Raw genomic sequence first — 18573 nt, 5'->3', positions numbered from 1 at the left:
AGGGCAGAACCAGGACAGCTGGCCCAGACTGGCCAGAGGGATGTCCCATGCCATGTGGTGTCATGCTGAACAATAAAAATAGGGGAGTTGACTGGGGAGGGCATGTGGCTGTTTCTTGGGAATCAGCTGAGCATTGGTCAGTGATGATAAGTAATTGCATTGTGCATCACTTGCTTTGTATATACTTTTATCATTATTCTCCCTTCCTTTTCTATGCTATTAAAATGTCTTTATGTCAACCATGAGTTTTAGATCACAGACTCTACACAAAACCTCTGCCATCAGGTAATGTACAGATAGATGCATGGTGAAAACTCAAATTGTAGTAAGTTTGCCATTTACTGTGCAACAAAACAATGTTATTTTTACATGATCTGCATAGGTATCAAATAACCGTTCGAAGAATGTTTCCATGTTACTTGGACATCAGATTATACAGATCTAGAATGTTGCATTTCTCAAAAGTGTGTTGAATAAAAGATACATTCAGGCCCCCAAAAATCTAGTATACATTCCTTTCAGGCTAATGTTAACCTAATTTTGTAAAATACACCTGTCCTGCACTTCTCATGCACCACTTGATTAAAAACAGAGAATTTCTCACTAGAATCCATCAACCACATAATTATGTTTGGATCAGAGCAAAACTGACTCTTTTTGAAAGTAAATATTATCAGTAGACTTAACGTAACTCCCACAGGAGTTCCTCTTTTCCAGCAACTTTATAATAGAAAAACATACAAAGGTCTCAGTATAGTTTGAAGACTAGAACATGATGTCTAGTCATGTTCAGTGTTATTTCAGAAAACTGATTCTTCCCTTTCTAGCAGATCATATGAAAATTTAACATTCTTAAAAGTTTGGACTGGAGAGCTGTTACTGCATATTATGTTAGGTGGTGTGGGAGATGAGAAATTACTATTTGAAAATACTCACTGAGATTTGTCCTCTCCATGAAAACAGACAATATTAAAGCCATTATTTGAAAAGAAAAAAAGAAACATAAGTAGCTACTAGCCTTCATTTCTTGCACCACCTAGCAATTCCTTCAGAAATGACTTTTTAGGAGTCTCCATTGTTTTTTTCTTCAATTTACTTATGGGTCTACCAACAATATAACTGCTGTAAACCAATAAAGAAAACTGAAATAATAGATCATTGTTAAATCCCTGTTCTGCCACTTACATTGAAATGTCTCTTAGAAGTTTTAGTTACGGCTCCTCTGCTATATTCCTTTGAACTCTACTGATTTAGATGCTATTGATCTGATTGCATGATGAGTTTGATCATATGATTTTTTGTATGCCTCCCTAGCTATGCCTCTCTCTAGGCCTGTATCTATGGATTCCTACAAATTGTGCTAAGAAAGCACATCTGATTTCTCTCAGCAAAATTCACTTGCTATAAGTAGAACTCAAATATATGTCTTTATTATAACAAAGAAGCACTAAAAAAAAAATAAAAAAAAAAATTGTGCAAGTTTTAGCAAGGATTTTTGGGTTTTGTGCTGTTTGGTATAGATGCTTGCTTGATGTCTGAAGGAAACAACTGCTCATTTAAACTACGTATCAGTGTGGTAGCATTTCAGGAGTTACAGCTGTATTCAACCATTGATTTTCTGTGAATCTTTCAGACCTCTGTCATATCTGGTTGAAATAGGACATGTAGTTCAAAAAGTGTAATGGAAGAGAGAATCTAATTGCATAAAGAATCTGGAATAAAAATAGGTTCTGAAGGTCAGAACATACAGAAAATTAGCTTAGCACAGTCCACATTGTGCCTTATTGCCAGTGTAGTAAGCAGAAACAGAAAAACAGTGGTTTTATGTTTAATGTAATCAGTCAGAGAGGCAGGCACCAAGATCTTCTCGCTGGTGACCAGCAACAGGACCCAAAGGAACATCATGGAATGAGAAGGTAGGGTCAGGCTGAGTGTTAGGGAAAGATTCTTTACCCAGAGGTGGTCGGGCACTGGGACAAGCTCCCCAGGGCAGCAGTCATACCACTGAATCTGCCTAAGTTCAGTAAGTGTTTGGGCAATGCTGTCAGACACATGGTCTGATTTTGGGGAGTCCTGTGGGGACCCAGGAGTTGGACTCAATCCTTGTGGGGACCTTCCAACGTACATTCTATGAATCACTCTGGAACATTAGGAAACACAGCAGAATGTGTGACTACTTGACTGTTTACCTTTTTGAGGAGTGTTTTCAGCATAAAATGCTAAACTCCTATTTCTTCTAAGTTACGTTGCCTACCATCAGAAGTAATTTTGATGTATTTGTATATTAGCAGCATATTTGTAATGTTTTTTCCACTGAGACTACTGATTCAACTACTCACTGCATTTCAAATACACTCTTAAAAGAGAAAATTCGATGAACAAAAGTTGCCAGTGATCTTGTTTTTATTTAGGAGCACATAAAAAAAAAAGTTATGCCACAGCTTTGGTTGACTGGAATGATATGCATACTTATATTCAAACAGTATTTTTTAAATGGTAAACAATGTGTACATTCAGTTGTGTGCAAGACAAACACTGTCAATAACAATTACACTACAAAAAAATGAAATGTTTTAAGTATATAGCTGTGAAACCCTTCATATTTTTGGTATTTAACCAGCATTTTTTAGAATTAGTGTGCCAAAGCTATTTCATGTGTGGTATACACTGAAAACAGATCCTGTGGCAAAGTGAATAGAATTATAGTTGCAATGGCTCTGGAAACAAGTGAGAGCCCTACTTAAAAATATTACTCAGAAGCTACCTCTTCTGCAACTTAAACGTGAAAAGAATCATTAACCTGTAGTTTATTAAGTCATTAATTAATAGTCAGCCACTTGAATTTACAAAAGTGGACAATACTTTCATATATTTGGGATAATTAATCATTAAATGATTTGTCATGCCACGGAAAATCTCAAGAACTGTTGAGACCAGATCATTACTCTACATAACCCAGTAACTCAGGGTTCCACTGAGATAATAATGCTTCTCACAGCTCTTATAAAATCTTCATTGTTCTTTTTCTTTAATGAGAGCTGTTGTTCACCCTATACACTGAAAGGACAGAAGGATGAAAATTCCCATGCTATAATGAAGCCTGAGTATTTTGCACCATTAACCACTGAGTTCTGGTAGAGCAGACTCTCTCTACTCTGAAGGGATGGGAATAAAGTATAGATGGAATATTTACAATTTTTATGATAAACCTACTAGCAGACCAGCTGTAACCGTTTCTCTTTTTATAAATCCTGCTTTTTAATATCACCTTATTGTAGAAACATATGGTAAAGCAAATAAAGCTGTCTTTTTAGTAAACAAAAGAATTTTTTGATAAAAACATATAAAAGACAGTTTTATCTGCTGGATGATATACAGGTACCCGTATACAGCATGTATACTAAACAACAGAAGAGAAGGTATATTTGAATGTTACAGGTCTGATGTAAACACAGAGTAAAAATAAGGAGACCCAAAAGTGAAAATACATTGACTCACTCCATCATGCCTAATTATTGCAGCATATATGATATAAAATTATTCAAATGCAGAAAATACCTGCTTATCTTTAAAAACAGGCAAAAGAGATCTCTTTGGAAATGTAGTTAAATTAAAAAAAGAAAAAGCTTCTATCCAAGATGTGTGTTAAAATTTCAGCCAACAAAATAAGTTCACAGGCAAATTATAAACTCCTGAAAATAGAAGTTTATAATGACAACAGACAATGCTTCATTATAGTGACATCAGCAGAGCCACTGTAACACATACCACTGGATTGGGATTTTCTCTTTTGTACAAGTTTACAGTAGATATATGAAGACACTGAAAAGGTTCATGTGCAGCTTTTCCATTGAAAGTGTGCAGTTCAAATGAATAAATATATTTCCTGAAGTTTTTTTTAGAAAATAAGACATTTGACCTAAATACATAGAATGCACATTAGTTAACCTTGTATAAACAAAAGATTAAGCGAACCATAAACTGCAGACAAGAATGGGTTCTGCATGATTAATAATTTAGTTAAAAGCACACTAAAAATTGTTCAGGAAGTTGTTTCCAGTTTTGTCTATCAATTTCATTTCTTTTCAGAAAGAGTGTCGCCACTAAGTTCTACATCTTGTGAGGCCTCTTCAAGCTTAACATTAGATACACAAACAGAAGATCCACTGGAAGCTGTACAGGTAAAGAAAAAAATCTATTAGATTTTACACTTAAGAATATCCATGCTAAAACACCAAAAGCAAGAAAATATAAGGAAAGTGTTACTTTACATGAAACGGAATACTGCCTTGACATTGGCACTGAGATACAGAAAGAACTAAGAGAATTACTGTTGATCTCAGCATGTCACTTTTTCAACAAAACATTCCTGCCTCCAGTACCACCAAGGGAAGGTGAACTTCCTCACAGAGGCCTGGAAGATCCTAGAAGATGTACTCTGCATTTTCAAACAGCACCTTCGAGAAAATCTTTGATCTAGTATTTCACATTTGTTTAAATAAATGCTTTTCATATTATAATATTAAATTTTAAAGACCCATTAGCACATCTGAAAAAACTAGTACTGAGCCAAAAAAAAAAAAAATATGTGTGTGTGTGTATGAACATATATATATATATATATATATCATAAAACATACTCCTAAAGCAAATACAAACAGGCTTCAACATAAAACTGTTTTTCAGATAAAGCACTATTAGATGAAAGTATGCAAAGCCAAGGATATTAAAAATAAACTGTATCCATAAATAGCGTAAGTGAAAATAAGAGAAAAATGCAACATGGTGATGTTTTAGTTTTAGGTGAAAAAGGTGTAATTTTTTTTCTTTTTTGCAAGTATGGTTGCAAATTCCAGGACTGTGTATGCCAATAAGCAGCAAAATAAATAAATAAATAAATAAAAACACAAACATTTTAAAAAAGAAAGCTTTTTACTGTAATGACACACATACTGTGTGTGTGTGTGATTTTAATTAGTACGGGAAAAATTTCTTGCATGCAGCAAGCTACTGTTATTAACAAAGCATTAACAATATTTTCAGCTCATTTTTATATATTTTCAATTTCTGCATCTACAAGTTTTGTGGGGAAGTTTCTCTTTTCTCTCTTTCAGCTATCAAAGCCCACATACAGTCTCTGTTTAAATTATCCAGGATGTTTTTCTTACTTCCCCAGTTTTGTCAATAGCAGATCTTCATTTAGGAATAGTTAACAGTTTTTGTCAGTTCATTATTATGCTTCATGGTGGATAATTTTTCTCCACTTGTCTCTCTTGGGAATAGCTAGAAATACTGTCATACTTGAAAATGAAACAAACTCCCATGAATTTAGATGCCACAGAAATACTTTCAAACACTTAGAAGATAAAAGAAAGTAACTATTAGTACAGTTTAACTGCTAAAACAATTTGTGCAATGCTGCTGAGTTCTAGTTGACTTGTAAAATGATCCCACCTACACAGACAAGTAAAGTTAAGAAATAGCTGCCCTAGGAAACAATGAAAAAAAATTTAAAAATCCCTACTGCTGGAAATAATTTTGTGAAGTTAGTCATTCTGCCTCTGAAAGAAGTTACTTACATGGGCTTGGTTTCTCTATTGCTAGCCTTTCAGGCAAGGTTTCAAGTGGTGTTGGTTGAATTTTTGCAGGCGTGTATGTATTTAAAGAATTTTTTTTTCCTGACAGGGGACTCACATAAGTTGGAGAAGCTAAAAAGCAAAACAAAAATAAAAGAATACACATGCATTAATAATAAAAATACATTAACCTTAGCAAAATGCTAAAAATAGCAGCCACAGAACTGTTATCTGTCCACAGTTACACAACCTGCAACTCAGTTACAAATTACTGACTGTAATTGTAACTTTAATGCATGAAAGACAAATACCTCCCTTTCACCTCAGTAAATTGACATAACTTCCAAGTGGCCCAGAAGGTTAAGCCAAATTTCAGTAATAAATGCTTTGCCAGAAGACTGGCAACATCATTAGTGCTTCTTCTCATAGATTATGAAGATCGCATTGGAATAATTGCTTTTAATTCAAAACTTCTATTAAATGTGCATACAATAGACTACCGTAGACAACTGCAAATGTTAAAAGAAAGCAGAGGGGGAACAAAGTGCCTATGGCCTCAATTCTATCAAGTCAGATTTACAGCTACTCCTTTATACAGATTATATGGAAGTATTTTAAAAATACTGTCTTGCGTACTGTAAATTCTGAACTGATCTCGAAGTAATGCTATCTTCCTAACCAGCATAACAAGGCATTTTAAATAGCTGAAAACTTTGAAATGCCTATGAGACTCTGAATTCTTCCAGTGACATCAATTTTCTTAAATTGCTTATCTTCCTTCTCAGGTATAGAAGCTCTACCCTATCAAATTAGCTACTGATTCAAATCTAAGATGTAGAAGCCTAAATAAAGCAACAGTAAAAAAAAAAAAAAAGAAAAAAAAAAAGAAAAAAAAAAAGAAAAATCCTTAACATCCACATCACATTTGAATCAATGTTATGCACAAACTTTCTTACTAACAAGTATAATTTTTTCTCACCAGAGAATGAGTCTTTTCCAGTCACCGGTCGTACAAATTGTAACAGATCTAGTAAGTGGTAAATCTAACCTAACTGAAACTGTTTCCAAGGAAAGATCAGCACACTAAACACTGGTAAACCATCTTCCTGGACACATACCCGTGTATAGAATTCAGTTTGGATTTAATTTCAAGATAACTTAAATATTAAACATACAGCATAAACTATTATAAACTAAGTAACTGCAACTCTACAGTGAAACACTAAGTAATATTGAAAGAAACAGGGTATAACACAGTTTTAAGATATAAAAGGCAACACTCCTCTGCTGAGGTAAAACTATAAAATGCAAAGCCGGAAACACTGCATACTCATTAAAAAGAACTCCTCGTCATCTAACTAACAATGTGGACCGTACAGTTGAGTCCTTAATGTGCTATTTGTGTGTAAAATAAACAAATTATATTTTCAGGAAGTCCTTAACCTACTATACCAGTATATATACTACTATAGCAGAGGCATTACTTTAATTGACTATAACAGTGTCCTTACAGCAAGATGATACTGCAGAAATTAAAGTTATAGTTTACCTAAATTATTTCTTCCTTTTTTTTTTAAACAAAATTCTTAGGTTACTTGTTATCTGTAGTATATTTGAAAGATTAACTAGACATAAGTTATTTAATAACTTAAAATGAACGTAATTACAAACAAAATCAGTACATGTCTCCTGTAGACTTTCCCTTGATGGAGCAGCAACAGAGGCGAGAAATTCATCCACCTGCTTCAGAGACAGGGAGTTGTGTAGAGTTTCCAAAGGGCAAATAGAAGGCACCATGGAATACAGTTCAAAACCTACATGAAAAATAATAAAAAAAAGAGATTTCGAGACTTAAGACAGGATTTAAGCTATTGCATTGACAATTATTAATTCATGACAAAAAGTACTTATTTTAAATCAACACGTGCAGACATAGTACTCTTGAAATCATGGTAGTAAAGGTTACAGGAGTTGGAACAAAATGTGCCAATTTCCAGGATCTATTAAATTCAAGGTACCATGTAGCATACTATGGGATGCTACACGTGCACAAAAAGCACCCTCCAAACTTTACAAATGTATTTTGGCAGAACACTAAACAGGTAAATCAATTGACAGCTACATTATCAACTGTTAGCAAAGACAAGAACTAAAAATGCTAGAACTTCCAAGAAGAATTATATTTGCAGAATTCACATTCTATCATCTTCATTATTCTGTGAAAAACTGTTGCCTTAAATATGAAAGGAAAACCACTATTACCACCTTTGTACCTTGCGGTTACACGTTTTATCTTTGTAAGACAGCTTTACACCCACCTTTTGGCATTTAAAAACAGTATTTAAATAGTGTAAGTTTCATACATTTTAACAGGTAAGTACACCAAACCAAAATCTAAAAACTTACTGGACTTCTCTATTAGTAATGATTATAAAGCAACCATACATATCCATACTACTAGTATACTCAAAAGCATTTAAATACATCTTGGAAAGAAAGACACCCTGCAGTTCTGTAAATTGATGCACATTTGAAAACTCAGTGAACAGCTCTTCATCCAATTGCATTTCAAAAGAGGAAAATACATCCATTAGTGTTTTCAACATACAGCTGTAACATTACAACTTTGCAATTCAATATTTTAAATTTACAGTTGCTACATTTTTATTTTTCAATATTTAAATGAAGAGACAAGAGTGAATGAAGTCATGTTTAGTTTCAGTTCAAGGTACATTTATTAGAGATACCACTAAGACTATGACCTGCTCCCTCCCCCAAAACAATAAGCATCAATATTCTTCTGGTATGCCGTGTTAATTACCCACTCCCCATTTAGTGCTTTGGATAGAGAAGTAACCAAAATTTCCTCCTGAAAATATCTGTATTTATATTCGGATCCATCTTGGCCATAAAATTCAAGGGACGGTCACTCCCAATATACAATCATCTGAAGTATATTTATGTCAGCTTCACTTATACTACAAATAAAACAGTGCCTTTCATGGAAACTTTGTTTTCATGTATAAAAGAAACACCACCACATACTTCATTTCTATTTTCATGTAAACACAACAGCTACACTTCAGAGTAAGCACTAAAATATGTTTGGCATACATGTTAACATCCTAAATAACAATGCATGCATGCAAAGCGCAAACCCTTTCTTTGCATTACAGTAAGGTAAGACTTAGCTCTTTATGCTGACAGAAGAGTCACAGTCATTTGGATGGTATATTTTTAAAAAAATTTATATTGAATGCAGTGGGACAATGTCAGGTTAACTTTTTAATAACTAGTACTGTTATACTGCAGTTTTACAGAAATCCAGAAAGGAATTTCAAAATACACCCACACCCTTTTCTTTCAGGAATTTGACCTTCTACATGTTTTTTTTTGGTTTTAACAATTCTTTTATCTGATAGACATATTCCAGCATGTTGTTGCAACATTTTTGCCTCCGATATGACTGAAAAGTTATCCTGGAAATCTATCTGAACTGTTTTACGATAAAGTATACATTTATAATAAATATTTTTTAATTTTAATGATGAAGAACCCTGACAGTATCCCTTTAAAAAAGACAATTTCCTGTAAACTACCAGCCTTTTATAGTTTTGTTTATATTGACTCATAAAGCGCCGTCCCCATCAAAATGCAAGACAATGAAAGGGTACACGCGGCATTTCAAAAAGCCTCCCTGCTGTCTTACATTTAAAAGCAATAGAGACATACCACTGGAGCCTAGCAATTCCACAGAGGAAATGGACCAGCACCTAAAGAGGTGTCGGTGTTCTGCACAAGAGGCCCAGAAAATAACGTAAAGCACTGTCAGAAGATACTTGTTTCACCATGTTCCTTGAACTAAAGATGGCAGGGAAGGGGGGAGTCTGAAATGAGTTAGAAGGTATGATAGTAACATAAAAGTGAGAAAGAAACAGAGTGAAAGGGACAAGGAGAATCAAAATGATAGTCCATAGGACAGACAAAACAACACCAATATGTCCTCATGTTAGTAGAGAAACCTCAGAAACCTGCTATATATTTAGGTTCCATAGGAGCTCAAAGAGCATGCATTAATCTTGTAAAAGATGTGTGGTAAAACATCTGTATTAAATGAATCAGAACAATCGATGCATTCATTAAAAGCAATTTAGATCCATTTTTAAAGAATGCAGCCACAAAAAGAGAGCGCTAAACGGAGCAGAAAATAATCAATTATTAGACACTGGTATTCAAGTGCAGCTCTTACTTTCTGACCTTGACTGTTTGGGAAATATTACTTGATTTGATTCTAAAGATAAAAAACAGGTTCCTATCTTTCCTACTGTATCAGTTTTCCTTCGACAAGCACCGCAGTGCAGAAAACTCACTATGGATTCCAAATGAATATCATAAAGGACCCATTTGCTTCTCAAGAAATCAAAACAAAAATCGCTCTTTTTCTTTAACCTTGTCTCTAAAGAAACACGTTTTGAATCTAACAGTAAAACGCTGGTGGTTTCCACTGCAGTTTCGATGACATCATCATCACTGTACTCGGCCAGCTGTCATGCATATTTTAAAAATGCAATTAAGAAATCTGAAAAAACTACATTAAGATTGGGTGGATTCAGAAGACCGAGTTTGGTTTTCGTGAACAGGATATATTTTGGGCATCTTTAATCAAGTAGAAAATTATGTTTTGCTGAAAAAGAGAAAGATGGACCTCTGTCGCGTGTTAAACCAGACTTTTTTTGTAAATATGGTAGCCTGAAGACAAATTAACTCTCAAGTTAAAAGGCAACTCTCTCGCTGTGACTTTTTAGTGCAATATTTAAGTAACTTGCACAACCGATGAACAGAGAAGCATGATAAGGTAAAATAAATTTTTGTCTGATGTTAAATATAGTGATTTTGCAGGTAGGTTAAGTGAAGTGTCTGCTTTGCTTTTTTAATTTAGTATCACTTCAAGAAGATAATCATAAACTCCAGTTGTCAATTTAGTGATTTATTATAGAATCAGAAGGACCAGGGAAACAGTTCAGCAGGAGAAAGGTGAAGAAGAAGCCGTAGTAGCTATCAAGATGTGTATACCCAATAAAGATCAGATTTAATTCTGTTTTTATGTTGTATTCATACAGTCTGATCACATGAGTAATTGGGGAGAATAATTTGTTACAGGAATCATGATTAACAGTAAGTACCACTTCAATTTGTTTCAAGGATTTTTCTGAGGAATGAATTTTGATGTTATATTCAGACTAATGAATGGTAAAGAAGGGATTCAGGATATCTAATGATTACAAATATATTTGGAATTGTGCTTGAAGTTAGGAATGACAGACGGCTGGATGATATTGTACACCCCGTATTTGAAATAAAAATAAAAGGGATGAAGCAAGGAACCTTTCGTTTTTGTTTTTAAAATAAAAGCAAAACGTACCATTGGTTGGGTGTCGAGCAAATGAGATAGAAAACCTTTTAACAGCAGAACCGCGTGTGGTGTCTAAGAAAGAGAAAAACAGGTACCTGAAATTTGTAACAGCTACCAAAAGAGGGACATTTTTAAAAAGGAAAAGAGGAGGTAAGAAAAAAAGAAAAGATGAGAAGGTATTAGAACTGAGTGGCATGCAGAAGGGACCAAGAAAAGGGGCTAAAATCTAAATAGAGGTTAAAAAGAAGAAAATTTGAATTGCTGGTAGCTACAAGATGTGTAATGAAGTGTATGAAAACAAGCAGAATGAGCTGGTGATTCTGGCATACAACATTATATCAGGTTAGAGTTGAACATTGAGTAATGAATTGGAGGGGAAACAGCATGAATACTGTTTCACCTAGGAGTTATAAAAGGTGTGCTTTTTTACATTCTGAAATCTAGTGAAAGACTTTGTTCTCTACCCCAGATTATTCAAAACTGAAAATCTCCTGCTCTTTTGTATTCCAATCCCCAGTGAAAAAAGGTCAGGAATCCTAAAATTTTCACCATAAGTATTTAAATTACTAGTTTGTCATTTCTTTCATTCCTTGTATATGCTCCAAGATCAATAATGAATGATAAAACCTGACATTTAAAGAACAGAGAAAAGAATTTCAAAACTAAAATTTTATTTTACTTTATAAATGCATTTTCTGAAATATCCTGACATGTATAACAAGTTTGTGAGCTAATGTTCAATTCAAGACAGACACAAGAATTAACTATGCTATTAAGTTAAACATAAGCAAGCTGTGGGCAATAAGGAAGGAATAGAAACTCATACAATTAATACTAAGGCAAAGGATTCTAGGATTCCATTAAAATCAGTAACCTACGACTTATCTTTAGAAGTTTAATGTGGCACATGGATTTGTGCGTGCATGTGCGAGAGTGTGCACATACCATCTATGAAGCCAGAAGAAGTCAGCTTTTTACGATGAGTACGAGCATAATCCTGTAGGTTAGGTGCACTTGAAGAACCCCCGAGCACTGAGGTGCTAAACAGGCCCGCACAGTGAGACCCTGATGGGAGTTAGAGAAAATACATACAACAACCAGGTGTTCGTCCATTCACATTGGGGATGCATGCAGCATGCAAGCACATGGCTCTTACCACACAAAAGGCAGCTTTTGGCAGTGCCTTGGACAGGTTCACAATATGCTTGTAATGTCAGAGTGGTACTTGTAGGCTGAAACTATCATAATTTATTGTGCTTCTACTCATGACACACCACTCTCTGCCATATGTGCAAAGAGAGGACTGACTTTAACAAAGTGACTTCTTATCCTGTTTTCACATTTGGTAAAGAAAAGTTACCAGTTAGCATTAACGTAAACATAACCAAAACAGCAAAACAAAAGCAAGATGATGATGTGAACGTTGTGTGTTTTAAAACCGCAGTTCTCAAACAAATATAAACTGGGAAAATACTACTCATTGCTTTCATCCAAATAAAATTTTGAGATGACAGGCTGCAATGAAGTATGCATGCATTTCCACAGACATGGAAACACCTCCCCTTTAACCCCAACAAAATGTTAACCAAGTTTGAAATACTCTAGTCATATTTCAGCTACCATCATTATTAGAAATTGAAAATATCTAAAAGTTTCATAGAGTTTAGCTTAACTTCATTTCCAAAGATGACTTTTGTATATCTCCATGCAAGTAAGAGTACTTTTGTTACAGTTTATATGATCTTGCCACTGGGATGGAAGTGTTAACAAATCACTGAAAGCTACATAAAGAAAGATGAAAATAACTTTTATAATCCACCATAAATTAAATTTACATAGAACAGTGAAAAAAATGGAAAAAAATGCTGCAAATTTTTCCCTTGATTCTTCATTACTAGTTGAAAGGAAAAATGGTTTCACTCATAACTTATCTTTTCAATTTTAGGCAGATCATTTTTGAAGACCAACTATCTATCCAGTGATACTTTCTTTCATTACTTTTGATGACCTAATGAGAGGAAACATTACTAGCACATGTGACCAATCACAGCCAAAATAAATTGGTGCCTGGTCTGTGGCAAAAGCCTTTGACATCAAATGTAGTATCTTCACCTATGCACAGAAATAAACTTCCACAAGCCACATCGTGTCATACTGACAAAAGAAAAGTTGTTTAACTTTAGCAAGCACACGATAAAAAAAATTACTTTAATAAACAAGAGCACCTGATGTATGCATTTTACTAATGGAAAAATATAATAGGGAGAAAAGTATCACAGGAAGATTAGACATGCAAAAAAATACAGATCTTTGCAGAGAGTTGAAAAGCTACTTCTCAGTTTATGCATGTACCTTATGCATTTTCTACACTTCATTTTTCCCATAAAAAGACACACTTACAGAAAAAAAATCAATATTAATTTATAGTAGTGCAAGATTTCATGTTTTTACGTATCAGGCATGTGAATGTCAGTTCCAAAGAAGCAACAGAAAAGCACCACTTGAATTAAAAGAATTTGAAACAAGTCATTGAATTATAGCATGATTCATTCAAATGCTGAAAAGAAGAAATTAATTTTTGGAGAGGGAATATGTGCAAAAACCCTAATATATCAAGATACTTGAGGTTTGTTCCCCCTTCTCCTTGGTAAGACACCTTCAATTCCATCAATTGCCCACAGTAGGAAATGCTAGTTTTTCAAGAAACATGTTTTAACTGTTTCCATTGTAGGCTATTTCAATCCAAAAGATTCTTGCAAAAACCCCAGTCAACTCAGTCATGAACTACATTTTTTTTTTTTAAATCTACTTTACATTAAAAATAATCCTGTTTCAGTCAGTACAGTGTCAGTAGTGTGAACAGCCTCAAACAATTTGTGATTTATTTAGAAATTTTTGTTGTAGAAAATTGACCAGTTCAATAGGCACACTCATCATATTATTGATAGGAAATGCTACCAGGTCCTGTTCACATCAAAGTTTTTTAAAGAAAGTACAACTGTGCAGAACAACAGGCAGATGAAAAGCTACTAACGTGGAACAAAATTTCAACTGTATGCACATACCTAGACCACTCTGCTTTTGTTCCAGAATAGTTCTCGGTGTTCGTAAGTTACTATTGCTTTCTGATAGGACCTGGATATATAAAAAAAAAAAAACAACAGAAAAATAAGGTAAAGTAGGACAGTGGCATGAAAAGTCCATTTAACTTGATACAGCAGCCTGCTTCAGACAGACAAGTGTTAATAAGCTATATGATAAGTGTTAGTAAAAATATGTAAAGGAAACATGAAAGATCATGCAATATCCCCTTCTGAAGGGAGTCCATTTCACATATGAGTTCCTTGCAATGAAGTGGTGCAAAGCAAGCATTCAGAATGAGAAGGGACACAGACCAAGACAGATATGAGAACAGACATTTGAGACATTTTGTTTTATTTTACCAAATGCACTCTCCTAAACTGCGCCTGTATTGAAAAAAAAGGAGGGGAGGGAAGGAAAGACAGACAAACTATTGAGGACACCATACAATCACTGATCCATGCACGGGCTCAATCAGTGTAATCTTCAGATGCTCACAGCCTTTACTGATATAAACTTTTCCTATGCAAATAGTTTTATAATCTTCCACAACAAAAAGAAATTATGAAAAATTTCAAAGAAAAAGGATATGATTAACAGAACACCATCCATTGTCAAACCGGTAAACAATATCTTGAAATACAAAGAAACTTTTATCTTCACTGGTACATTAAAAAATTTACTGCTTTTTTTTTCCTGCTTCCTCCCCCACATATTTAGGAAAATCTTCAAAATATTGTCAATGGATACAGTCAATGGATGATGTACTGTGTTGGGAGTTTTAGATACCTCCAGATACAGAACGCAAGAATTATTAGTGCTAGAGTTTGTTCCCTGCAATAGTTAATACCAGGCCACTGAAAATATGATATATGCAAAACAAGTTTTGAATAGCAATATGAAGTTCCAAATAAATTATTTTAAATGGTATTGGTTGCAATTATTAAAAAAAAAAATTAAATTTAAATTTACCTACCACCAAATTAAGCAATGCCGTTTTTAAAGTCTTAAAGGACAACTAAGCCAAAGCAGAAATCTGTTTTATTATGCAGTAGACTATGTCTTTTCTACTGTGGTAACATTTGTAATTCCTATAAGGAAACCAATTTTTCAAGACAGTGTGTAACACATTCAGTGGAAAAACATGCACTTGCTCTTTTTCCCCCAAACATTCTCGGGAAGTAATTTTAAAAAGTGGAAGAATTTGCTTCAAATGTAATCCATAACAAGGGATTAGATGTCCTTAAAGACAGTTGGTTGTTGCTTGGAATGCATAATAATGTTTAATGAAGTAAAGTTTAAAAACCTGTTGCCATGAGCCAAAAATACTGGATGTGAAAGCCAATGATTTAGGGGAGACAGGGGAAGAAGTGATTTGTTCCCCTGATCTGCGTCTTCGACGCCCAGTACCCACACCACTGGTGTAATGCAGCCAGGTACCAATACACTCTGGGCTAGACACACTCAGGGGGCTCTCTTCCTGGAAGTGAGAAAGGGGGCAAAAAACAGCAAAGCATGCAAAGTTAGATTCAACAGAGCCAAATGAACAGAAAAGAAAAAAAAAATACCCAGTCTGCTTGCACCCTTTTAATATACTGCTTCTAAAACTATTAAACAGTGAGTAGGGAAGGGAAGTATTACAATATGAGGAAGTTATCACTTCCACTCAATCAATTATATTTTAATACATTCTAATCACACTTCTGGTATATTAATTATTAAATAACGGCATGAAAGAAAAATAATGGGCATCAATAATTGGTTCATAATTTTTAGAATTCCTCACATTGGAAACAGAATATCTTTTTATCCTTGACATACTGTTTAATAGTTTTCCCCCTCTAAGTACATTAAATTTTCCTATTTAGTACTTAATAATTTTCATTGATAAGTCTATAGCCTGATCTAAGAGACTCTGATTTTTAGAATCACCTTTGACTTTACAACTGACTGACTGTTAAGTGACACCAATCTGACTGATAGTAGTTTTCCAACCTTAAAAACACCCTAACGATTATCTGAAGCTGGACAGCTACAAGACTTCAAGGGAAGACAGTGTCAGGTTGAGTCCTGCATGCCCTATATTACTACGTAGCATTAGTAAACAACATTTTTTGCAATAAAGAATTTGATTCCCAATGCTAATGAGCCTTACTTTCTCATTTTACTCTTCAAAATATTTTTTTTTTTTTTGCATGACTCAGTTACAGTAGCAATGTTTCTCTAAATATTGCTAACTTTTCCCCAAATGTAAACTTCCATCTAATCTCACACTTGACAGTGTCCCTTCAAATTAATGGATGTAAGGGAAAAGAATTGCCTTACAGGAAAAAAAAAAATAAAATAAAAAGGTTCAAGGCAGTTGCAGTTTAAGTTGCAGTAAAAGGACTTTTTTTAAAAAACACTTGAAAATACTATTTGGTATAAATATTCCAAATACTGGTTTTGCAGATTTCAGTGGGCCAGATGAATCTCTCAATTTTCCTTTTGGACAAAAAAAAATAAAAAAAAATCATAGTGTATGTTTTCTTTAAATATTCCAGCAAATAAACAGTCACTGAATGCTGGAACCAATTCTATTAGGAGCCATATTATACGCACAGTCAAAATTTAGTAATTGGTGTTACTGATACCTTTTGAAAGTAATTCCCACACAATTTATGAAAATGAAAAAGGTTAAAAGTTTGAAGTAAAAGTCTATTAAGCTGTGTGTATATGAACTCATAACTAGGAGGGGAGCTTGCATGATCGTACTGAAAAGAGCATTTAAAAATCCAAAATATTGATGTTGTGAGCATTTGTTTATGATAAAACTTGGAAATAGAAAATGTCAGACATTCACATTTATTACCTATGTTAATTTATGAAAGTCACGTGAAGTTATACAGATATCCTTATAGAAGGAAACCATGCATCTTTTTCTCTCCATACTACCAATAACCAAATAACTTGCAAATCTTACTTCTGTGATACTTGCATTGCATACAAACAGTCCATTGCCAACACAAACATGAAAGGAAAAGCTTTTGGTGTGAATCTTAAGTTCTGATGGTTTTAAGCAACTGAAAATGAGGCAATAAGAAGCTGTTAGTCTGCTTCTAGCATTAACGTCATAGAAGTGCCACTATGCACCAACTGAAGCTTTGCCAATCAACTGTACAAATGGTATCAGTGACAATGCTCTGCATCCCCCACCTCTGTGACATTAAAGCTGTATCTGTGAAGCACACCTAGACGTCATGGCCTTCAAGACAGGAGACTAGACTGTTCAAGCTGTTATCTAGAGACTTAATGAAAACACAAACCCCACCCATTTAAAAAAAACACAACTTACAGTCTATTGTCTTACCTTCAAATGCTGAATGAGTGGAGTCACTTCCACTCCACATGAAAACAAATACAGATGAAGACATTTATCTCACCTCCTGCATCTCCCCTATAACCCCGCAAATCCCCATCCCCTCTCAGTATGATGACCCTGAAGGTTGGCTTACTTTCCAACACGGGCTGTCTTGTAAGGATGGATACAAAAGCAATGTATGTTAGCTGGAAGATGTAGGTTTAGATTGAAAAAGTCTTCATTTTCAATTTTATTTTTTTTTTCTCTAATATGGTTTTATAAAACAACAAGGAAATAAATCTTTTACGGGAAAGTGATCATGCATTTTAAAAAATTCATTCAGACAAATTATTGCCATGGAGGACGTCCCACAAAATAAGAGGAACCCTTTTGTGAGACTTAACACCATACTGGTTCTGTGTAATCGAAAGCAGAATTACCTTTGCTATTGCTTTGTTAAAATAAACAGAAGTTAATTTCTGTGAAAGACATTCTCTGAAACATAAACACTTACTTCAACAGAACCAATCTTCCTGGATCGTGGAAGGGGTGACTTTCTGTGTATGTGAATTGGATCTGATACCATTGGCTTGAACATCACTACTGACCGATCTGTTTCATCCCTTCTAGAAGCATGTGCCTCTTCATCACTATCATTTCTGTGGGAGGTTTTCTTCGAGCCTTCATTCTACAAACAATATAATTCCTTTTCAGTTTAGATTCACACCTTGCAACACATATAGAGAAGTGGCTACTAAATGAATCTTCTGCATAAACACAAAGCAACAAAGATATCAGTAAATTATATACTATTGAACAACTAGTTATAAAATACGTATTGATTTAGACTTAATAAACCATGTGTATTTGCTCCTACCATGCCACTGCACATGACTGTATGGTCTTAATTAGCCAGACTGTTCAGTCTACATATCTTATTCCAACTTCCTGCTGACATAGTAGTAAAATTCTAGCCCTGCAAGTCAAAATTCCCACCAAGTTTTGCAGGATTCATTTCTCAAAAAGCATGTGACAGACCTACACAGACCTACAAATACAGTTAGAGTCCTCAACAATCTGTTGAGCCATCAAACCAATAAGCATGACAAACTATCTTGTTTTCTTAAATATTTATTTCAGTTGCCAGCATGTCATTAGAGTGA

General features: G+C 34.3%; 1 protein-coding gene across 3 annotated transcripts in view; it reads right to left on the bottom strand.

Moving 5' to 3' along the window:
* Positions 1–2445: 2445 nt before the first annotated feature.
* The window catches only part of PPIP5K2 (diphosphoinositol pentakisphosphate kinase 2), a 42998-nt gene continuing 26870 nt past the window's right edge, over positions 2446–18573 (bottom strand). The window contains exons 23-30 of one of the 3 annotated variants that reach the window (XM_084304657.1): positions 17925–18098; positions 15377–15550; positions 14055–14124; positions 11935–12054; positions 10999–11061; positions 7259–7390; positions 5580–5708; positions 2446–4173 (exon numbers count right to left, since the gene is read on the bottom strand). In XM_084304657.1, coding sequence (XP_084160783.1) covers positions 4076–4173; positions 5580–5708; positions 7259–7390; positions 10999–11061; positions 11935–12054; positions 14055–14124; positions 15377–15550; positions 17925–18098 — 960 coding nt within the window. In that variant the 3' untranslated portion in view covers positions 2446–4075. The remainder of the gene's footprint in view (positions 4174–5579; positions 5709–7258; positions 7391–10998; positions 11062–11934; positions 12055–14054; positions 14125–15376; positions 15551–17924; positions 18099–18573) is intronic. The other 2 variants (XM_084304655.1, XM_084304656.1) reach the window with 2 other exon arrangements.

Source organism: Netta rufina, assembly GCF_964035555.1.
Source record: "Netta rufina genome assembly, chromosome: Z".
NCBI lineage: Eukaryota > Metazoa > Chordata > Aves > Anseriformes > Anatidae > Netta > Netta rufina.
Note: the sequence above shows the minus strand (reverse complement) of the source record. Positions and strands in the feature narration are given on the sequence as shown.